The sequence below is a fragment of the Bombus huntii genome, chromosome 15, assembly GCF_024542735.1.
Source record: "Bombus huntii isolate Logan2020A chromosome 15, iyBomHunt1.1, whole genome shotgun sequence".
Taxonomy (NCBI): domain Eukaryota; kingdom Metazoa; phylum Arthropoda; class Insecta; order Hymenoptera; family Apidae; genus Bombus; species Bombus huntii.
The window spans coordinates 10,649,270-10,674,312 of NC_066252.1; the positions used below are offsets into that span (position 1 = coordinate 10,649,270).

At 36.5% G+C, this 25,043-nt stretch overlaps 2 protein-coding genes across 2 annotated transcripts in view; one reads left to right on the plus strand and one right to left on the minus strand.

Moving 5' to 3' along the window:
• LOC126874115 (pyrokinin-1 receptor-like) lies at positions 1-24,168 on the plus strand. The gene is made up of 3 exons (XM_050635779.1): positions 1-3,344; positions 19,751-19,977; positions 20,929-24,168. Exons 1-3 carry the CDS (start codon positions 2,543-2,545, stop codon positions 21,481-21,483), a joined length of 1,584 nt encoding a protein of 527 aa, XP_050491736.1. The 5' UTR covers positions 1-2,542; the 3' UTR covers positions 21,484-24,168.
• LOC126874099 (zinc finger protein 724-like) overlaps positions 1-25,043 on the minus strand; it is a 111,787-nt gene that overhangs the window by 1,775 nt on the left and 84,969 nt on the right. The window lies entirely within an intron of this gene.

The window sequence follows — 25,043 nt, forward strand, 5'->3', positions numbered from 1 at the left end:
TGCTGATTAATTCAATCACAAAATAATACCATTTAATATATTATTCGATTTAATTATATTACCATTATCGATTAGCTCATATTACGTATCACGTGTAAACTTGTACCACACGAGAGGACTAACATTTTCTAATTTATTCGTTGGTGCCATTTGAAACACACTCGAACAGAGAGAGAGAAACAGAAAACGACGCGATCAACTCTCTCTCTCTCTCTCTCTCTCTCTCTCTCTCCCTCGTCCCTTTCCCAAATATTTTTTCAAACTTGCTCGTTCGTTCCAAACTCGTGGATGCCCTCTTAAATCCCCATCCCGTACACAAATCAATTTATCCAACAAATATATTCAGCCGAATGTTAAAGAAGAAAAGTAGAAGTTGAAAAGAAACGGACGTGAAGAAGCATGAAATTCCTGCTTCGGTCGGAGACGAAGAATAATGGCAGAGTATTTTGGAGGAAGGGGTGAATAATCGGACAAAAGAGAAGAACGTGAAACGATCAGGACGCGGAAAGAGGAACGAAGGAAGCCACGAGGACGCTTCCGCCGATCGGAGGTGCGCAGAAGCGCCGGTGCTCGGTGTCACGCGCCGCGACGAGGGCTAACGCAGTCGTGATTCGCGCGGCGTCCGTGTCAGTTCGCCGTTTTCCGCGAAACATTCAAAGTGCCACGTTTTACTCGAGCTCGAAACACAGCCGCGCCAATATTCAACTGGTTCTGTGGATCTCTTCAAAATTTCTTTCGCATAGTTGCAGTGTTGAAGGTTCGAAGAAGTCGGAAGTTGAAGGTCAAGAGCGCGACTGCTTCGCTTACGAAAGAAGAAAACGTTGGATAGTTGGAAGTTCGAAGAGGTTGGAAGCTGAAGATCACCGGTCCGAGTGATTTGGTTTTCAGAGGAGAAAACGGTAACGAGGACGAGGAAGACCAAGAAATTATTATACTGCTTTCTGCGGATTCTCCCAAAAACTTTTTAAGATGGCTGCGAATTAGAAAGTTTAAAGAAGTTGGAAATTGAAGGTCGGGGGTGCAAGAGCCTTGGTTTAGAGGGGAAAAAGTTTCGCAATCGAGGAAGTCGAGGAAATGATTACAATTCTAAAGTAATATTATTATGCTGTTTTTTCTTTTCCTTTTTTTTTTCTGTGGATTTTCATTACTTTCTTTAAGGAAGCTGAGAAGTTGAAGATTTAAGGAAGTTGGGGACTGAAGATCAATATACCTGAAATAAATATTATTCACCTGTCTTCTGCGAATTTTTACAAAGTTTCTGCAAGGAATCCGACCCTTTGCTTTAGAGGACAAGATTTATTTTATTTTATTATTATGGATTTCCCTAAAATTTCTTAATGGAAATTAGAAAATCAGTGAGCTGAAAGACTTGAAAACGGGAAGCTGATGGTAAAACTGCTTTGGTTCAGCAGGGAAAGAATTTAAAAAGTCGAGGACGTTGGAACGATCGAGATAACATCGCGCGACTGTTTCCTATGGATTCTTTTGAAATTTCCTAAAAGAAGAACGGTAAAAGCAAGTCCAAAGAAGCTTGAGAACCGACAATTAAAGAAATAGCTGCTCTAGCTTAGCAGGAAAATATCGCCAAAGTCGAGGAAGACAACAAATTGAAGAAAACGGAAAATATTTGTGAAACTATCTTATTCAAGCAGAAGTGGAAGTTTGGAAGTTAAGGAAGACTAAGAAGTTTCGTGTAACAAACGTTCCGGAAGTTAGAAAAATGAGATTGACAGTGGAAGTGCTTTCAGCAGAAAGAGGAGTTTCAACATCTAGTGATCGACAATGATTCTATCAATGATAATTAGGAGCTCGAATGTTTGGAATTAAGTTCGAGTGCCTGAGAGGAATTTGATGTGTCGTTTAATAACTCAAGGAACTTCGTATTAAAAATAAATATCTAAATAGACCATACCTTAAACAGATCGTAAATTAGGCTTCCAGATTAAAGGAAATTGAACGCTTAAAAATAAAAATGAGAAGTTGCAAATAATTATCCACGAGCCACGACTACGTATTTTGAAGCTTAATCTCCCTTAAATCAAGTTCAACGTGCTCCGAGGACCCAGCAAAGTAAATCACACGAGTAAGTTTACCCGAGAGACCACTCCATTCAAGAAAAACAACTAACCAATCTCCAACTTAGTTCGAACGAATCATTTCCATTCTTCCATCAAAACTTCAAATTCTATTAGCGATACAAAAACTCTGACAACTCTCGATTTATTTCACGATCAACTGAAAACGACGCAACCAGCTCTTCAAACAAATCCAAACCGATCTTCACTACCGTTTCTAACGAAAGAGTTTTAAAATTACGATTTAATAGGAATTGCACGATATATCGAAAATGATGCAATCGGTTCTCTGAACCACAAGCAAACTAAATTACACTCGATTTTATTTCCATTAATAACAAATCTCTAAATCTGCCAGTGAAAACGATGGAATCAAGTTTCTGAACCAAAGAAAACCAATCAGTACCAACCCACGTACTTCTATCAAAAACACACCAACGATTCGCGTGGAATGACCAGCCTTCATCATGGATCCTACAACTACCTTGGCTCCCAAAGTCATTTCCTCCGCTCTCCAAACCTATCTCCAAAACTTCACCGCTTTCACCAACACCACAAACATCGTTCTGCCTCTCAGAGACTCTTTATATATCGTAATACCAGTGACCATAATTTATCTGTCGATCTTCATAACCGGTACAATCGGAAACATCAGCACGTGCATCGTGATCGCACGCAACAAGTCGATGCACACAGCCACCAACTATTATCTATTCAGCCTGGCGGTGTCAGACCTGTTGCTGTTAGTCTCTGGTCTCCCAGCAGAGATCTATATGGTCTGGTTCAAGTATCCGTACATATTCGGTGAAGTTTTCTGCGTTCTTCGTGGCCTGGCAGCGGAAACCTCCACGAACGCTTCGGTGCTGACCATTACAGCGTTCACCATCGAAAGATATTTGGCTATTTGTCATCCGTTCTTGTCGCAAACCATATCAAAGCTGACGAGAGTGCTGAAGCAGATTCTTATAATTTGGTTAATAAGTCTGTTGTTCGCATTGCTACTGGCGTTGCAAATCGGAATTGTCCACCATTACAGCAATCCAAAGATGGTGATGTGTACCGTGAAGAAAGTTCTGATCGCGAATTCGTTCGAATTTTCCACGTTCCTCTTCTTCGTGATCCCGATGGTTCTCATTACGGTGCTGTACGCGTTGATTGGAGTGAAACTGAAGAAGTCGAATATGATGAAGAGAAGCAGAGGCAGCGGCGAGAGTGGAAGCTGTAGGCATCATCCTGGAAAATCGTCGAGGAGAGTGCTGAAGATGCTTGGTGAGTTTCATTTTTCAGTAATTCTTGCCAGTTTTACGTCGGTATGTTTGATATGACATTTTTTAAGCGATCGTTAAAACGAAGCGAAAAATGTGGTAAAGAAAACGTGGATCTTTTTACGAAGTCAACTGATTGTGAAAACAGAGAAACGAAGTAAGTGGGAAATATAGGTGAGGATGAGATTGATATAGAATAAAAAGGAAAAAACGAAAAGAAAATATACTCGATGAAATGAGATATCTTCTTTCTTTTCTAAAGTCGATAGGGATGATATTGGTATAAATATATAAGGAAAACATCAACTTTTGTATAATATCGTTGATATTAATATCGATGTAAAATGTCGATTTATAAACAGGAATTCAAGAAATGGGTTTCTGCGAATGTTTCGAACATTGATCTTAAAACTATATGCGTATAATTTTCTGGGGGGGGGGGGATTATTGATACATTATTGAGAAGCAAACGAACGAGTAAAATATTATACAAATGTATAATATAAAAGTTTACTGGAGTAGATCTCGGAATGTATCCAAATATTGAAAAATTGATTATATTATTCAGGAAGTAATTACATTACTATGTAATAAGAATTGCTAATTCTCGCCACTCTAAGTAATGGTAATTAATCTTCTAAGATCTGGTCATTGGTAGATTAAATGTTTTCGCAGCATCGTCGTATTTTAATTCACTAAAATACGTTTCCCGAATGCACATAAATAAGTTCAAAGAACATAAAATGATAACCATCGAGGTAACAATTTTGTTAAAAAAAAAAGAAAGCATAATGAATAGCTCCTTGTCCAAACCGCAAGATTATTTTTCTTAAATCTTGGATCAATTTTACCATTTAATTAAATTCTCAGATCTTATAATTCATCCACTTGTTATCAAAGGAAGCACCGATCGTTAAACAACGAAAGAAAACATTTTATATATGCTCATTCTCTTAAAATCAAGAAAGGATCAACAGGAAAAGCTTGATTCGGAAGCCATCCCTATTATTGTCCACTATAGAAAGAGTCAAACCTATCGACTATCAGGTGTCAACCAGTGAGTTGTTTAAAAAGGGGAACTGAAGGATAGCAGACGACCTGGAGTTCGATCCTTTCTCCAAGGAAACGATCGTGCAACCAGGAAAAAGGGAAGGAAACATCTTTTGCTGAAGGGTTGTCTGATTTAGATCGAAAGGTAGTAGCACTTAACTCGAATCAGCGCTTTTTCAGGAACGGGAGTTTCAGACCTATAAAAGGGATAAATAAATAAAGAAATGGAACCTCTGTCGATAATGAAATTATCATTTTTCTTAAAAATGTCATTCTCCGTTATTTTCAGTTTTCAAATTCAATAATTCCTTCGTCGTCGCCAGCTTCCAAATTCCATAATTCAGCGTGAAATAATATCTACCTTTAATATTTGGATAAATTCAACGTTAAATGTAAAAAGTCAATGTTAAGTGATTTTTAACTTCGATGTCTTCCATTTTACTTGTAGCTGATTCTTGTTTTAATTGGAATTTATTTTTAGAACAAAATGACACCTTCACGTGCGGGTATGAAAATACATGATTCCAAGAAATAATTTGTTAATATATATCTTGCTCTACGATCTACGATCTAAATTGCAGCAATTTGCGGTAATTATAAACACTTTAACTCGTAATGATTGGTATGCACTTAATCGAATATAAACGGCGTAATGTATCGAAAAATATCGTAATTCGGAGCATAAGGGTAAAACCAAATAACGCGAGAGATATTTCGTGAGGCGGAAAAGAAATAACACGAACGAAGCGTATCTCGTTTAAAAATAAAATTTTATCGAATGAAAACGTTCGAAACGTCGGAAACATCCTTTGTCTCTTTATAACGATAATAAAATTCGTATCTTATAATCAACAGTTTTCCACATTACAAGAAACATTACGTTATAAGAAAAATAGCGGAACCGTGTTCGATCTTCGCTAAACGACCTAATATTCGCTATTCCTTGTTATTCGAACCGTCACCCACAGACAACAGTCACCCACAGAGTTTTCGTTACGTTTCGAAAAAATATAGAAACGAGAATTTCTACCGTGAGACGTCCGTGAGATTAGAAATCCGAAAAACCTCATTAACGAAAAGATACTCTGGTAAACGTTTTGATATATTAGGATGTTCTTTCGATCAAGGATTAGATCGATCGTGGAGGAACGATGCTCGATTCGATTGAGAGGGTTGAAAGTATCAATCACGATCAGTCGTAGGAATCGTTATTCATTTAGGAACTGAAATATCTCCCATTGATCGTCAGTTTAGTTTCACTCGAAACTTCAGAAGGAAAAGGAAATGACGAATGGAATGGATTCGTAAGTGAATTTCGAAGATTCGATCGATGAAATTTTGTAAGTTGAGAATTTCTCAAACGATTTAAGACACTTATGATACTAAAACGCTTTGTTAGATCTTGAAATAATCTTAACGTTAACGTAAGAATGTTGATGCGTTTGTAGCATGAACATAACTCGCGTATATACCAGGTTCCATCCCGATATACAATTTTATAAATATTACGAGTTATCGGTAGCACCATGGCAAATTGAAAAAACGCCATTTACATGTTCATATTTTAATACACGACAAATAGTATAATTCATAGCGAAAGGTAGTTGCCTGAACGATTTCAATAATTGCAAAGCTTAAAATTCGTTGGAAATTATATCGGAGAACCGGCAAGTACGGAAAGTATCGTAACGTTAGAAGGCACACGTGTAACGCGCTTGTATTTTATTTAGACATCAAGCCAAATGACAAGCAAAACCGACTGTATTGACGCGGAAAATTTCAAATCGTTTTAGAAATAATAGCAGCTCCTGGTTTCACCCATATATCCAGTTTTCGTTGGGTCTCCCCTACATTTCACGACCCATTAAATTTTGAAGTGCCGAACTCGATGGAGCATTGAACTTTGAATGGGAAAAGCTATTACCTTGAAGTTCCCAAATTAGTAGGCTACTAATGTCGAAATGTCTTTATTAAATTTTGAATCGTTAAGATCTGCTCGCTTGTAAGCGGTTTAATCTCCCATCCATAAGTATCCGGACGCTGTAGAATTGCTTTGCTTCAGTTTCTTTTATGGATCTACTACGTTGTCCTACGATCAAATTATTACAAAATTATCATCAAATTATTATAAACGATAGGTGTGAGAAGACGTACACGCTTCTTTCACGCTTCCTATAAAGTTTGGTATCTCTGTCCTTTGGAGGGATATGAATCATCTAAGATCGATAAACGTTAAAACAGAGCAACGCAGACGTACCGATTCATCTTTGTGACAACTTGATCAATGTTATTTGTTAATAAATATTGCTTAATACTTTCCAAAGATAACATCGAGATCGTAAAACGACGTAGTAACCCCATAAAAGAAAGTGACGCGAGGTAATTATGTAAAGTTGGCAAATACATCAGTGTCCGGATAGTTGTGGGCGTAAGGGTGTAAGTATTAAGAGCTCGATCCATCGACTCGGTTAATGTCAAATACTCGCGAAGGATACAAATTACAAGGATCGAAATCGTTCAAAACTCGAAGAAAGAGAATTCCTTTGCATGGAGAAAAGGATCAATGTCGAAAATTTGCCTTGAATCTTAAAAACGCCAGCCAGTTACCACTATTTTCGTGAAATATCGCCAGAAAAGGAGAATTCCAGAAATTACTTTGTTTGTTATTCATTCGGTACGAGCGTCGGGGCAATTTTTAAAGAACAAAGGAGGAATATTAAATCTCTAAATACGCTGTCACCGACTGTCGACATTGGCAATTTCGCGAATTTGTTCTTCTTTATGGTAAAAGAGTCCAGGTGCATCGAAAGCACCAATAACAACTTCATAAATCGCCAACTGTTCCCACTGATATCCATTTTAACCGATTTACGTCAGCACTGTGATGATACAAAGGCCTTCTGGACCAATCCTCCGACATTTTAACGATACTAGAGCTCGTGTCGTCATAAAATATACCTATGCTCGTATACTGAAAACAGTTTTTGAATAATCAACTTTCAATTTTTAACATTCTCTGCATTACGTTACATTTAAAGAGAAACGATATGATGGAAATGAAATGTCAAGTAAATAGTGCGATAAAAATAAATGCCAAACAACGAGGATCAAGTACTAAATAAATAGTAACATAAAAATGGATAATACGTAACTGTAACAAGAGTTGAGTGAAGTTACGAAGAAATCTACCAACCCACGATAACCTAAAAGCAAGTAAATTTAGTTTGGAGATTTTAATTTTTGAAAAGGGCTAGGTCTATTTCCGTCGAGTGTATTTTATTCCTTGTCGTTGTTTCGCCGTGTTTTTTAATGGCATAATTAACAGTGACAAGTATAATTAATATGTGGGTTTGTGCGAGAATGTGAAAATATCTCTCGAGATTTAGTTTCTCTCGGGGTCGGGTCGGGCTCCCAAAAGTATCTCGTAATTCGAAAGTGTCGGGACTCCCGAGAATTTCGGGATTCTCGAGACTTATACAATTATTTAGGCCGGAATATGGAGCAAAGTAATAGCGAAATACGCGATAGATATAATATTTTATTAGGAAATATTATATCTGAAATACCTTTGCTCCGTATTCCGGTCTATGTAATTTTTAAAAAATTCCAAAAGTCTCGAGAATCTCGATAATCTCGAATTACGAGATACCTTTCGGATCGCACGTCCAGTAACTTGGAAATTCTCTGCGAAATAATTACGAGCCTAAAAATGGAACTATAGCTCGGTAATATTAATAAAGAAGCAAGGATCGTTCTATGGGTTGACATTTTTTTTTGCAAAATAAACTAATAAAAATATACAAACGAATTGATAAATTGAATAAAATCGCTATCGGCAATCATCGAGACAAACTAGAGTTATCGTATCATTAGACATATCGTTTTAATTTTAATCGCTTACGTATAATCTACGTATCTACATACATTCTTTTTTAAAGATTGATCGATGGTTCCAGCATTAATGACGATATCGACAAAAAATCCGAGACATTGCTTCATTGTAAATTTTTTACCAATTTTTTACTTCTAGAGTTAAACGATCGCTTCATGGAAACATTCACCGATCGATACAGTTGAACGGTTATTGGAAAAATAACTTGTATAAACGCAGATAATTACATATATACGTTTCGATTCTTGGAATAAATCACGAGGAACATTTATCTCGTATGACAGATTCTCCAATTTGAATACGAATCATCCTATCCTTCGATCGAACGCGTTTAAAATAGCGATCTATATACATATGAGATAATAACAATTATTTTTAGTCTCGTTGCTAAATCCGATCTGCAGTTTCTTTCTGTCTATACTATAAAAATAGAAGGGGTATCATCTTGGAATGTCGATTCCTTGATATCTGTTTTCGAATAAAAGAGAATGATTTTATGCACGCACACGAAAATGAATTACCGTTTCTTTGAGAATTTCAAGGAACGAATCTTTTATTTAATGGTATAAATTTAGCCGAGATTAAAATTACATACGCCAAGTATAAATGTAACATAAATTAAAATGTAAACATAAATTAAATTAAAATTAATAAATATAAATTAGAATTATCAATAATATCATGTTATAATCGTAGGCAAAATGCGCGCCGATCGGTCGAATATAATTCGCGGGCGAACTGTACACCCTTTTCTTCCACACTTACGTGTCTTTATCTTTTTGTATTTTTCATCGAATATTAAATCGATGAAGTAAAGAGAGAAACGAAATATGGATAACTAAACAAGTTGCTGTTTTATACATAAAAGGTTAAACTAAAAGAGTATATGCAAATAAAACTGACAAAAGCATCGTCCAATATAAATATAAATTAGTATATACATGAATATACGAATATACAAATATACAAATTAACATATAAGTTAATATATAAATTGAAATGGAGATTACTATGCAAGATATGTATATAAATTAAACATAAATGTACGTACAAAATGTAACAAACGAAAGAATTGTTAAAATTACTCAGAAATAAAAGTATTGTAAGAATCTTTCCAAATCTCAAACTGTAAAATACTCGACTGTCTCATAACGAGATATTCGAAGTGGAAATACTATAAAACGAAAATTTCGATTGGAAATTTCGATAAAGCAACGTTCGATGGAAACGTATTAAATGGGAAAGTTTGATCGAGAATTTTCTCATCGACTTCCATCTCGTAACAGGCTGGTTAATATTCGTAGTTTGCCAGGCCGATGAGAAATCAGAATCGGAATCGTGAGTTTATAATTGAGCGAGTTTATAATTTATAATTGTACGTCATATACGACATCGGCAGCACACGAAACGCAGAATTCGCATTATTTCTGTAGGTAAACTTCCGGGACGAATTCATAATTCAGCTGTAGAGTCTTTGTTGCACGCTTGCAATGAGTCGTAATAATACAATCCGTGAAACACGAACGTTTCACGAACATCTTACGGTTCAAGTTCAAGTTGAAACTTTTATTTCGATGAACCTTTCGTAATAGCGAAATTAATTGAAAAATACCATCGCGGAAAAAGACAAATATAATACTCAAACGTGCACGATTTTTCGCAGATGTAAAACATCTCGAAATTTTCCATTTTTTCGAATGTTCCATAAAATAATAGAAAAGTCGCTTGAATGGTCTTGTCCTGTTCGTATGTTTTTTCTTTTTTTTTTTTTTTTTTTTGCAAAAAGACTGGTTGCCAAAATGATTAAGTATTGTGCAAATACGATGAATTACTTACCTACTTAACCTGTGAACCCCGTCGTTCGTTAACAGGAACTTGTATAACGAAATTAAAATTTAAGAAAGACGAATCGGTTAATTGGAATACTGGCGTATCTACAAAAATCGTGTTTCCATTCAAAGTTGAAACTTTCTTTCTTTTATAGAGTTACACAAACTGTATTTTTAATATGGAATAAAACGACAGCGAAAAAGGAGGACTATTTTACTTGCGGTAAAAAATGACAATAGTTTTTTCCCGAATATCGAAAACGAAACGGAAGAACCTCGCGAGCCCCAAACTCACCTTCTTTAAAATAACACTTGACAAAGCCACTTGACAAAGGAACTACGTATCTGTCTACAAACTATGCCTACGACGTCTTTACATAACGATATCTCTGAGTCTTTTCCTTTTATCCGAAAAAAAATGGCAATCGTACGTAGCGAAGAAGCGGCATTATCCGCAGCTTTGCGTAAAATTATAATTTTAATAAAAGGCAACTGAAAAACGTTCCCTCCTATCTTTACTCCGACGTTTGAATGGCTATCGATCGATATACCGATACAACTTGCTCGGATTAATAAAGGAAGCTGCATAAAAGTACCTTCTCTGAAAAAATAGAGCAATTTTAAGGTTTTATTTGATCTTTGAACTAATGAAAAGCCAAATTGCCAATAAAAGAAGCTTCGCATAAAAGTTGCTTCTTTTAGAAAAATTACAAAAGGGGGCAAAGAAAAAAAAATAGCAGAGAAAAGATAGAACAGCGTTAGGTATTACTTAACCTTTAAATACTGTCATATCCATGTTCGATTGCGCAAATACTGAACGCGATATTACGATGCACCATGTGTCAGTGCAATATCACGACGATTAAACCTTGTACCTGTCGAATGATCCGGTCGCGGCCTGTGAATTCATTAACAGAGCTGGTTTATCGTGGACACGACGATAGGCTCGGGAGAATCGATGAACGTGACGAGAATAGCGGCTGGTGATCTGAGTTCTGCTAGAAACTGCATGCTCGTCTATGTACGAACTACCTTTTTTCGCTTTTACGGCTTAATAATGGCCACGGTAATAAGGCTATGTAGGTTCAGCTAATGGAAGCGATGCTATATAGACGTAGGAAAGTTTGATCGAGGATTCGACTCAGCCATCGCGGTATACAGGCTGATTCATTGCCTTTAATTTTGGAACTTCAATAACAGTCGCAATGCTACGATTACTTTAAAATGAACAACAATAAGATACGTATTTATCGTCGTGAATGTGTGCAATCAAATCTACCGAGTGCAAGTGATAGTAGCTGTAAGACGGTTCGACCAAAACAATTCTTACCCTCGCAAGGAAAATAGTTGGGAAATGGGACAATTCCTGGTGTAAAAGCAAGTCGAAAGTATAAAGCGTGTAACAGAACATTTTTGTTTTCGTTTATAAAGTATAGCGAACTTTGCGAACAGAGCAAACTATGTTGGAAGCGTCGAATACTAAGGTTCAGAATAGAATAGGCTTTCCAATAAACTGGGTAAACGCCAGGATCCATTCAGAGCATAGCCGGTCATTTTGAGTATCTTCTATAAAGATGGTATATAATAATAATATATTTTCATTGTTTTTAAATGTACAGCTCCCGAAGTTCTCTTGCACCCTGTAGCATGAAATCTTCTTATTCGTAAAGTACTGCTGCAGTCAACGACAATATGCTTAGTTTACCCTGTGATATTACAATTTCAACAGATTACATTTTGTTAATGTTGTTGCGTTAAAATTATTTTACAGTATGCGTGGCAAGATTACGTTTAGCGATAGGTTTAGCTGACAGAGGAAACTAAATCTGCAGAAGCTCTATCAGAGATCAACTAGATCACGAACATGCACAATGTGTCCTTTCTTTCTCGACTTTGGGGTTTTGATAGGAGATGCAACGATAGAATCGTTTTGTAACAAATAGGCGGTAAGATTGCGTAGATTTATTAAAATACTATAATGGTAAACGTAAAAAATATTTGTTCTCCGACTTAAGATTATTTTATAGCGCACAACGACAAAAATAACTTTGAAATTTTCTCTTCGAAGTAATGGAAATAATCCTAGAAAGAATCAATTTGTACAATATGTTTTTATCGTTTGAGAACTTTTATGTTTCCCAACTGTTTTGCAGCGGATAATTAACAAGCCTGTGTAACTTACTAATAACGTAGAAAAGTGCGATCAAGGATGATGATACAAGCTGATTTAAAAATAGTTAGAAAATTTTCTATATCGGCAAGCGTATTTTTTTACCAATCAAATTATGCAGAGTATCGTAACAGCAAAAAATGTGGACGATATTTGCATATAGAAGGTAATTGTAAATGACGAAAAATATCGATTGAACGTTTGTTTTCTAAGTTAGTGTACTTACACGTCTCTTCGTAAGCTATCCTCGATCTGTCGCATAATATTTTAATGATGGCCGATCTAGCCAGAGAATGACTTTACAATTTCAATCAAATTCAAAGACAATAACAAACGAACGAGTATCAACTCGATGTCTGGATATCTGCTAATTGCTGTAATTATAACGCGAGTCGGTAATTTCGATCGTTAATCCAATAAAAAAAATAACTTGCTCGACCAGAATACGTGCGACAGATGAGAATCCACGCTTTCTATGACATTTAGAGTTTACACGGATTCTGATCACGTCAATGAATAAATAAAGAAAAAATAGGTGAAATTAAATTTGGCCTTGAGTAAAGAGAGGACTACAGATAAACTGCAGATTTTTATGAGATTTTATGCGTTTGTGTGAAACTTAAAAGTGGTGAAACTTCGCAAAACGCACACAATATGGGAAAATATATAAAATATCCAAAATATAACACGATATAACTATACGATATAAAAATATATAATCGATATTCCACGGGATAAATCGACAAGGTTAGCAATGGATTAATGAACGTTATTCGATACTGAATTAAGAAAAAAGATCGATTTCCTCGATGGACCTGAGCTGTTTTGGAATTCATGGTTGTAATTAATGTCAGAATCTGTGTAATTATGTTGCAGAGTAACTCGTATCTACATAATTAAATCACGTAATTGTATCAAGTCATAGATCATTTATTATTACACTAGATTATTTTTCACAAAGCCAAGTCCATCATATCGTTGGTTTCAATTCCAATCACTACGATTATATCTTAATTATTTTTATTATTTCTTAATTATTATCTACAAAGCGAATATATACTGCTCGATATATAATACTCGATTCAACGAACAACAATACGATTTTTAAAGAACGTTCCTCCAGTCTTCGGTCTGGAAATTAGCCGTTTCGCCCGATCGACAGTTTCTAATCCTATCGTCCAATCTTTGACGAAACTTCGCCGGATCGATTCTTTTAAAGAGAGATCGTGTTTCTTAAATAGTTATCGAAATCTCCAATTTGAACGAGTTTTGAGTTTGCAACGATAAAGGGAGACTATCGAGGGAAAAATTTGGGAAGGGATAAGCAAGAAACCAAAGTGGAGAATGAGATTCAGCGTGGAACTGATAGTAATCCAGAAGATTGATGTTTTAAACAGAAGATTTATGTACGTCGCTTCGACTTTATTCGAATAGGATAATAAATAGTCCTATGCCGATTTTCGCAGCTCCAACAAATTGGTAATATATTTTTGAATAACCACGATCGTTTCTTAAATATCTCTCAATGTGGTAGAAAATAATAAAAGAAAATAGATCGTAATACGTACAATGACTACCGAAAGCGTTGACACGTTTTACCTGCCGATTAACTCGGTACGAGTATATGGAATTTCGTGTCACTTGGTAGCACCTTCGCGTGGCTATAAAAATTTAGCATTATGAAAGCGAAATATAAAACCTGATAAAGTAGCGTTTCGTTGGAAAATGAGAGTACGTGATACCTTTCGAAGCCACTGTATATCGATTATTAATAAATTAAATATTAAAATTAATTTTCATTAGAACGTATCAGCATTATTCGCAAAATTAAGAATTTTTGTCGATTAAATTTTGTTGAGATCTACGAAACGTTGAATTCTCGCGAGAACAAGATCTTTTTAAAGCGTTTTTATCGTCGATTCTCCCATCTTATTTACGTGCAATAACGCCATTTGCGATTTACAGCGAACAATCGTCAAATTACTTTAATCGGAGGAGAGCGGATATTCAAGCGTCCGCAAACAAAGAATCGAACTTAAATATCTGTTTCAGGGTTGCAGGCATACATTTTACAGAGGATTAGCAGAAATCCAATCGGAAACGACGTCGAACGTAGCAGATGCTCCTTTCAGAGGCACAGCTGCGTTGCATTAAATGCGTTTAAAGCATCGAGTGCAAGGTAGACGAGCAAAAAAGCCGAGACCGTCTTTCCGTCTTATTATCTGTTTTTTTCTTTTTTTTTTTTTTTTCCTGTGAATATCACAATGGCCGATATCGACATTTCCTGTTTTACCTTAACGGGGGCTAATTGCGGTGACTGTAGCGGGAGATTCAAAAACGTTCGAGAAACCGATTTTCGTGCATTACGCGTATCTTGAAAATTATCTCGTTTAATTCGTCGCGTTGGGTAGCAATATTGCTTTAAACTGTAAATTTGGAATAAATTACTCGAAACTACGTATGTGGACGTATTTCAATTTACGCTAAGACGAACTGATTCTGCAACGAGCAAGGTTCTAGAATGAAATTGTGGTTCCGTACGTACCTCGCTTCGCTTGAATACACGATCGATGCGTAATTTCTCGAATATAAATGATTAATCTCGAAGAAGCGAATCAATTTAGCTTCTACGTGGCTTACGCGCATATATGACAAGTTTATCTTTTATTTCGTTTCTCTTTATATCTTTCCCGGCTTCGTTTCTCAAAGGAGGAAAATTTATCGTCGTTCGAGAGTAATTGATTTCCTTCCGCTTCCGTTTTGTCGGAAAAGTAGTTTGTATTACTACTCGTTTTCTTGTCTCGTCCCGTTTCGTCGATTACGATGATCGATGACGACGACCTCGATTTTTCCCGATTCCTGTTTCCTTGTGGTCGCTTGCTCTACGGAACTCGATACATCCGATTCGACGTTAATTATTCCACCTATCGATTACAATGCAGCAGAAGTTCCCCGACCGTTTTACTCTCATTACTTTTCTTTCTTTCATATGTCATCATTTCCGTTAGTTAATGGTCGTTTATCAGACGTATATAAACAAGGCGCAAATGCGTACGCATGAATTTCTTATCTTAATCACGCAAAAACTTCGTTCAATTAATAGAGGCAAAAAGCGGCTGGTAAAAGAAAAACAAGTAATCCTCGATTAGCCAGCTTCGCCGACTAATAAGCTCGTTTTATCGATCCGATCGGAGGGGGAGAATTTAATATGTTGTATCTTTGATGGTACGCACTGTTGCGCAAAATATCCAAAGACTTCCTTATTTTTGACAGCAGGATACGGTTTAATTACAGTAGCACAAGTAAATGTTATATATCGTTGGTAACAAAATTGCTTTCAGGTAGTTAACAGGTATCCCGTGAGATACATATCGATATCTGCAGAAGTAAAACAAATTATGGGGCAACGTTTCAACAAAATTTATTTATTTACCCCCTGTCTCTAAATATCTGTACGTATAGTTTCCTCGAAAAGAAAGATTTTTTTCAAATTATACCGCGATTAATTTAAGCAGCACTGTATTATATATTTATAGTAATATCGTAAATTATATGAGAATACTTTATTGCAGTGGCGATTCCGATTTCTGACTAATCGTGAAAATGATCGTGAAAATAATTAATGGAAGATTAATTTTCAAATAGTTAATTAAAAAGTAAAATTGCATCGACTTGTACAGCCGTCGCTACAATCCAGCACAATCGTATTTTTTAGAAATGTTGAGATATCGACGTCAGATAATATTTGACTCGTACGTGTTTCGTTATTGTTCGTCCGACTTCGCTTGCAAACCTATTGGACCTGTTCCGAGCCTTTTAAGGCGAATCTTCGTGAAAAACCGCACGAAAAGTATCACAAACGAAATGTGTGCCCGAAACAGGAAGAAGCCTGAAAACACGGTTTATCTCAACGTCTCAGGAGGAATCATCCTCGGTGAATTTTTAAGCGTGGCGTGGACCGATTTAGGGGCAGAATTTACACGGGTCACGTCTCACGTTTCACAAACAGGATATCCATCCCGTTGCTCTTTGAGCTACGAGCTACGACGAGCGCCACATCCAACTTCGCCGATAGTGTTTGACTTTCGTTTCGATATTGTGGCGCGTTACCTTAGGAAAACTTCTTCCTCGACTAAATGGTATTGGGATCCTGCGAATATGCGCGAAACGTGTCCTCTTCGAGCTTCCGCGGTAAGCTGTTAGGGAACTCTTAATAACGACGGTATAACGATATTATACGATACATAATAATAGAACATATAACGAATAATAATATTTGATACTTTTACGTTTTCTCTCTGTCAATACGTTGCATTTATTCTTTCTTCGATCGTGTCTCTGATAATGGAAATTTTTTAAAAGAAAAATACTATCGGAGAAGACATTTTTTTTAACAGAATTTGCTTTGAAATATTGTACGATGTAATTAAGAGATCGTGAAACAATAATATCTATAACTTCAAGTACGTTTAGACGTCGAATATGAGCAAAAAGTTAGAACTAGATTGCATATCGGCACGCGTCTCAAAGTTCGAAGCAACAATTCTACCACGTACGTCAAAGTTTCAGGATAATTTATCTCGGCTTTTGCTAGGAATTTTCAAAATTGTTCCATGCGCTCGTTTCATACAGCTTAAAGTTGTTCGATTTATACTTCTCTCTTCTACTGTATATACAAACTTTAGTAACGAAGAGATTATACATTTTCATGGACATTATATTATAGAAGATGTTTTTTTAAGCAGAATCTGGTTGAAAATCTCATGGAATCGGATCGATAGAACGATAGAGCCGAATGCAGGAGTACTTAATGAGAAAATCTGCCATTTCCAACGTTTACCGGTAGCGATGTTCGGAATAATATCGCAGTTCGAACACGCTCCACCGATATTTCTGATCTCTAACGCTTCGCTTGATCTTAGTCGTTCACCTTTACACCTACATTACAATAACATTCGGTAAAAGGAATATGAATAAAATACTGAATAGAAATACATAGCAGACGCGTAAAGCGAGAATAATAAACTTAGAGCTATAAGAACGAAGGGACAAAACTTCAAAATAATGAAATAATGGAAAAAATGTGCGACTGGAGGAGAAAGAAAGGGCGGGGAAGCTTACTTCTGGAAAGAAAGCAAAATCAACGAGCAGAACGTACATCCAGTTTTGTGGATGAATTATTCAAAGGGAGCGTAAGCGGCACGATGCTATGAAATGCCATAACTCGACTGATCTTGACCTCAGTCGCATATCAATTCCAGTCTTTACATATTCTTTGAAAAGCGGCCCGCGCAATATCGCCTCGTAATCGCATGAACTCGTCGAGAATAACGCGCTTGGACCAAAACGTCGCGACACATTTCGATTATCTTCTTCTCCAATTTTGTTCCCCATTTTTCCTCTCCTTCCGAGGCGAAAAGCAACAGATTGAACGTAAAGTAGGAGAAAATTGCGTCGATGATAAATCGTCGCAAATTTATGTGAGTTATGTAAACTGGTTTCCATTGAAATTGAGAAAATGACCGGGATTTTCACACCAAGACTCGAATCGCACCCGTGGAAGGAAGCAGTTTAAACGAAACGGAGGGAAACTGGGTGATACTTCCTCCGACGAAAAGTTTTCTCCTCCTGGATGAACGAGATGAAAAATTTCTGATATTGCCGGACGATATCCTGGGATTTGAATTTTAGGAGATCCTGCATCAATTTTCTTAAAAGGAGAAAGAGCCACGTTCTATAAAGTAGTTGTTCCATTTTGTTTCACCAAAATCCATTTTGATCTTGCTGGATACGTCCGTTTAACGCGAAACAAACTACAAAATTACACAAATTACGCGATAGCCACGTACGTAATTAGAGAATTTACGATAACAATAAGGATCCAATTGCAAGATATAATTTTATTTAGAAAGTAAAATTATTAGTTTCCTATTACAATTTATCGCAAAAAAGAAAGAAGAAATAGATCGTTTGGTTGAACAACAACGAAAGAAAAATTTGTTACGCTATCGTAGATTTCCTCTTCTCCGACGAACGATTATTATATATAAGGAAACTTTCAATTATATAAATGTAATATTTTAAAATTAGCTGCAATGGCAGTTGTTCTGGTTTTTAATTAATAATTACGTAGATCAACTCACCTAAAAGATTAACTTCATCAATCTCCTCAGCCACCATTAATCCTACCTAACTTTTACGGTGTTTTCCCTTGCAAACGACACTCGAGTTTCGCTCTAAAAAATAGAGTACTCCCAACGCGAGGATAATTAGAACTTATAAATTCGTTCGCGTAATCCTACAGTCAAAAAGTTTTGATTCTGTCATTGGCTAAGGACCGGATCAACGTGAAATTAACTAGAACTTTGTTTCTCGGATTACGATAATATCGATCTGCCAAAAAAATCGCAAATCTTACACCCTCTGCGATCTGTTCCGGCGAACACAGGAATTATCGCAAACGACTTATCGGTGATGTGTAATCATCGGCGAGGTACGAAACAGACGTGAAATTTACGACGTTCGTCTACCAACCTCTTGCTATTCTAACCATATAAATACTCCGAATTTTTCTATCCATCGCTGCTCCGTATTTGACGCCCGAGGGGTGCGAATGCCAACCCCGATACCACCCCTGATACCAACAGTCATCAAAGGCGAAATTGTGTCTGCACGTGGGCTACTCTCTTCTCTGTGGCGAAGGCCAGTGTATAAAAAGGCTTGTACCACTGGCCTCGCGCCTTTATTTTCTTGTTACGAATGTCGTGCGTTACCATTTCCATTGCGTTATCACTTCCTATTGTTACAGTTACCATTGTATCGGTATATTGGTATATCTCGTAGCATACAAGATTGCCAGTAATTGTATCAATCTTTCAACATTCTTTATTACCGAATATAAGCTAGTTGATATTAATAAGTTCTCAATTCCGTTTCTTTCTGGCATTGAGCAAATAGAGACAAGTCGAAATTATAGATTCGATAATCGCGAGTTTGAGTTACGCAGCCCCTGAACGATGCAGCACCGAGGACATTGCGAGCTGTACGAACCCGCTGTCACAGGCGTTTGAATAACGGAGGATACTCGTGTGGTCGCGCCTGTAGTAGAGGACGTGCTACCTCTCGTTCGGAACCTAATTTTTAATTTCACTGGAAAATCTAGTTTCGAGATAGCAAGATAGACGAAACTCGCTTCTCGGTTATTGGGATAATCTTACTTCTCGATTATAAAAAGACGAGCCATGAGAAAACGATAGCCTACGAGAAACAAACCGATAACAGATAAATCTCGCATAGCTTCCGTAACGGTCTTTCTTGATACCAGTTAGAACGATCAATTTAGAACCTAATATTTCCTGTAGAATAAGAACGTTTTGTATCTTCGTCTTTTGACATTCTTTTCTCCTGTTACGAACGTACGTAGTATATTTAAAGAAATCTAATAAATAAAATGTGGAATTGTGTTACAGTTGCCGTGGTGATAGCCTTTTTTATTTGTTGGGCGCCGTTTCACATACAGCGACTGGTCGCCACACACGGGACGAACTCGGAGGACCACATGAGCTCGAACAGCAAGTTGGACGAGTTCCTTTATACCCTGGTGACCTACATATCTGGCGTACTCTATTACGTGTCCACGACGATTAACCCGATTTTATATAATATCATGTCGAACAAATTTCGAGTTGCGTTCATGGTGAGTCACAGTACCCTTCTTTAGGTGTAACAGCATGTACCGCGTAATTAGAAATTGGGTTTGGATTAATCTAGTAGAATGGTCCACTTGATTGATATCCAATTATCCTCCTTTATCTGATGAAACTTTGTTGGATTAGTCGGTCTGGGTTGATTAAGAAACCAGGTTGTATTCGATAGGGGTTAGTTCGTAGTTTGTAAATAATTCAGCTTCTTTCGATCTCTCCAAATCGTAGAGTTTAAACGAACGAATTCCCTTTCAGAGCCACGGTATTAATTAAGAAGTACGGAACTCGATAATGTAAACTGCAACTTTCTCCAATTATGTCACATAAAACGCGTCCAACCACCCGCGCACCAACTTCCACGATATTCTCCAATTCCAGCAATCAGAAACACATTCCAACTCCCACACGATCCCATTATTCCTATATTACGATCATTCGTAGCACACAATATCCTTTAATCGCCCTACCACTCTCGTTAATCAATCGACTTACACGAATCAAATTAATACAACCAACTCCACCTAATCTACCACTGTCGGCCATAATTAACAGGACACCTATTGATATTTCGTATAAATTACACGCTTCCCACGGTTTCTATCGCTTCCTTCGTATCGTTTGTTTCTTACGATGAAACTGCGAATGTTTGCGCATTTGTGGGAGATTTGAAAATGTAAAGATACAAGTTACGTGCCCTGGTACTTACGACCGGCAGTATATTCCTATCGACACCGAGTCCCGCTCAATGTCCTGCTGACAGAAAATCCACTGGAACAAATTTCGCCTTCTCCTCGATACTTTGCCCTGACGAATGTAAGAACGCGATCTGCGAACCTGGTTCTCGAACGTGGACTTCTATTTTTGTGCCGAGTCCTCGTTCAAATGCCACACTGTGCGACCGTCGCAAGCTGCTCGACTACCAAGCGTCATTCTTGTTTTCACAGGAAACATTGTCAAGGAGTTGCAGAATCCCCGGCCTGGCGATTCGCACGGAACAACGATCGTACTCGAGTCTGCCACGATCGCAGCAGCGAGCGATCGGCTCTAGAAACATGGGAACAGGCGGCACCGGAATCATCCACGACAGCACCGACTGTTCCGGCAATTCTGGCCACAACAGCCTAAAGCAGAACGCTCAGCCATTGGCTGAGCATCTTAACGCGGAGTCGACGCGGAACAACGTGGATAAGAAGGACAACGAGGACATCGGCAGACTGGAAGACTCGAAAGAGATTAAAAACAAGGACGTCGGTTGTTACAAGTGTTCGAGAAAATCGAGGCCAGCCAGATATGCCACCGTGAAGCTTTCGAACGCGAGCCAATCTGAGAAGAAATGGTGGCGTTTGTTAAAGTGGTTCCCCGGCTTAAAGTCCTTGAAACTCGCCGGAAGAAGCACGTGCACCGTCCCGGAAAATAGTCCTCTGAGAAGGTCAGAGCTTAGACGAGAGGAGATCTCGATGACTTTGTGGAATGAAACGAACGAACAAAACACCGTTTAAGTTTCCCAGGGTGCGATATCGGTTTAGGTAGAAACGTTGAAATTACGAATGATGAAAGTGGAACTTGGGTCGAAATTAGTCTGTTCTTGATGGTGATGGTGCTTGAAACTTCAAATAGATTAACCATCCTCGCTTAATTATCGTTACGATTATTACAAAGTAACTGAGAATTGCGAGATTGAACTTTGAGCGAGTGATCGCAGGTTAGACGTACGAATGAATTTTATGGGATGACGAGAGCGTACGACGATAAGCTACAAAAATATTTTAGCTCGCTAAACTGATGCCGCAAGGGAAAATGAGACTGTGTAAATGCAAGTAATCGGAGCTTTCTATCTTTTTTTCTTTTTTCTTTTTTCTTTTTTTCTACGCGAGGAGGGGAAAATGCACTTACGCATGCCCAGCAACCCGTGCGGCCGCTGGATTACGTGGAACTCGGCAAAATGATAACGCCTCTACCCACTGAAAACCTCTCCTCTTTCTGATATCGGATAGCTACACGAGGTCCAACCCCGTAACTGCCATGAGCATTACGTCGGGATTGGCCTCTTTTGTATCTCCTGGTTTATTTCATAAATAGTCAAGTAATTGGAACCTAACCTTCTGGCCTGGTGTAAATAAAGCAGGCTTCGGATCTTAGTTTTCACATTCAGGAATTAAAATCAATCTGATCTGGTATCTGATCATCTATATGGTGATATGACCTAGGTCGAGGTAAATTTAACTTCGTCCTAATCTACGTTAGATCTGAGCGATAAAATCTAACTAACTTCGAATTGCATCTAACTTAATTTACAAACGATAAAATTTCACTTCTTTTGTTCGCGCTTCAAGTATTTGAGTTTGTAGATCGTAAAAGAAGAATGCTTTAAAAATACTGTACAATTCTATGTTGCAAAGCCAACAAATAGTTTTCCTTGTCGAGTATTAAAAAGAATAAAAGACCGTACTATATAACGTATAAAAATTGAAATTCGTATAAAATTTGACAAAAACCGTTCGTTTTAAAAAGTTTATAAAGCATCACAGTTAGCTTATCTGTGCAAACTTGTATCTTTGTACATTGTAGTTCTAAAAATCATTAGTTTATTTCATCCACTTCTGCTTGCGTTTTAGACGCACTACTATCCAACTAAAAACACACACACGACTCACCTTTATTTAAAAGAAAAACTAGGTTCGTGAAAACGATTAAAAAATTCGAACTAATCGTCGAGCTAACGAGGTACAGTGTCACTGTGTCACTTTTAACGTCAAAAAGTTGGTGATGTTATTGTAACGAGACGAACTCGTTAATCCGATCGATTCAGAAGAAATCACGAATTCCACGTGGTTTACAGTATAACTTTTGCTTCAATAATTGAGAAGCTTAGCCCAAATGTTTCGAACTTCAAAAAGACTGATCCTTATTAACTAGAGTTTCTACAAGAAATCACATTTTCATCGTATTTCCCGCTGATCGATAATTTACCTATAGAAACTTTTAGGCGTTCTACAATATCGACCCGAGATAAATCTCGCTTAATTAAAAATAGACGATTTTCGTTACCGTATAAAAAACAATTAATCTATGGAGAATCAGTGAACGTTACTTATGATATTACAAATTACGATCATTTCCGTTTTCCTTCTTCCTTCGACTATTTTCTCATTAAAAAGTATCTAGTTTTTTATTTTGTTTCGTTTCTCTTTTTATGGTATCGCTGATTCTTCGAAACGATTTAGTATCTACCGATGAAAATAATAAACTTAATTTTGTCTTCTAAAAATGCATGAACATGTGTTGAGAGCGACGTTGTAAGTTTTATTTGATAAATATAAAATGATTGATTTGGTAAAAGAGTAACGCGTGCAAAAAATCACAACTTCCAAAGTATTTGAAGAAATTAACTCTAAAAGCGAACTATTTAAAAATAATAAATATCGTTTACTAGAATAGAATAATTATCCAATAACATTATACTATTTAGCAAGGACAACATCACTGTTTAAGATCAGACTTTAATCCTTCTTCTAGTAGTAAACAATACTATTAATCACATTGTAAAAAAACAAAGTTTTCTTGCTAAATAACAGAGTGATTAATTATATTCTATTTCAAACTGTTTTCCTAATGATTGTGCCAATCTTTTTGTATCACTCTTCTAATAAATCGACAACATGTGCATTTACTTATTCCGTTGTATAAACCAAGAATATATCGTGTTGCGTACGTACAAATGATTAATAAATCCAAGAAGTATAAACAAGAAGGAATTGTTGGATCGTGGTCATAAATTGTTTTTGAATAATATACGTATCGCAAAGTGCTTGTCAGATTTGCTATATCCACGATTCATGGCGGATATTTGAAAACATAGAGATTAAAGATAGAGTGCGTGACTGCGAGAGAGCTGAAAAACAGATCTAGCAATAGAAAGAGAACGCTGCATAAGGACCTCTTGCGTCCTTGTCTAATAACCTACGCACGGTCATACAGTAGGTATTTAAGTGTAATACCGATCAACGAACAGCGTCAGCGTACAATACACAAGACGAGAACAGAGGAAGCCTTTATGCAGCGTTCTCCTTCTATTCATATATAGCATTCAATTACATATGGCTCGCGTACTCTATCTTTATATCTCGATGGTTGAAAAGCATGTCGATATTACAGGTCGATATATGTGTGTGTATATATATATATATATATATATATATATATATATATATATATATATATATATATATATATATATATATATATATATATGTAATAAACTCTCGTCTCTCTTTTCTAAATCGTACAAACTCGGGATAAGAGATGTAAAAAATTTTGAAAGTTGCACATTGCCGGACGAAATAATAAAATGTCACAAATAACTTCTAGAAATTTCTACCGGTAATATCACTTCATAATATCTTTTATCATAAATACTGTTGTTTACAATTCTAGTAATATTCAAATCGAGATTTTGATAAGTTAAAATTGACATACATACTTATAACGACAATTTTCTTAATACAACTTTTAATAAATTTTATTACACATTTTTATTTATAACAATAGATATTTATATTATTCTATATATTATATATATAGTGATATTAATAGTATCAATATTAATAATAGATATTTATATTTTATCCTGCAATGATACATAATAAATAAATAAGTCTACTTAGATCGTCAAATAACACGTTACTATCGATAAATCAAATTTGTTAAAATTTGGCGCGGAGATTTAAATTAAGCGAGCCTATACTAGAGACACATTGTATATCTTTATATGTTAATGAACATAGAAGAGGCGTAAATAAGATGAATGGCAACAGAATACCGTCAATGTTGATGCCATAGACTTCGTCATCATATTAAAATAAGCTACTCGTTTAACGGTTCCGTTTGAATCTTAAGAATATTATTTATTGCATAATTACTACTATATTAGTCATTATAAGCTCCAAAATAGTTAGCACCTTAGTCCTATATACGTGTCATGTTTGTTTCGTTTGTATAAGTCAATGTATTTTCAGTAATAATATTTTGATAATAGTAGGATACAGTCGTAATTCGTTTA

Coding starts and splice junctions, on each gene's coding strand:
- LOC126874115 (XM_050635779.1), top strand. CDS start 2,543: ATGGATCCTACAACTACCTTGGCTCCCAAAGTCATTTCCTCCGCTCTC. Junction 3,345..19,750: donor GAGAGTGCTGAAGATGCTTG/GTGAGTTTCATT, acceptor ATTGTGTTACAG/TTGCCGTGGTGATAGCCTTT. Junction 19,978..20,928: donor AATTTCGAGTTGCGTTCATG/GTGAGTCACAGT, acceptor TTGTTTTCACAG/GAAACATTGTCAAGGAGTTG.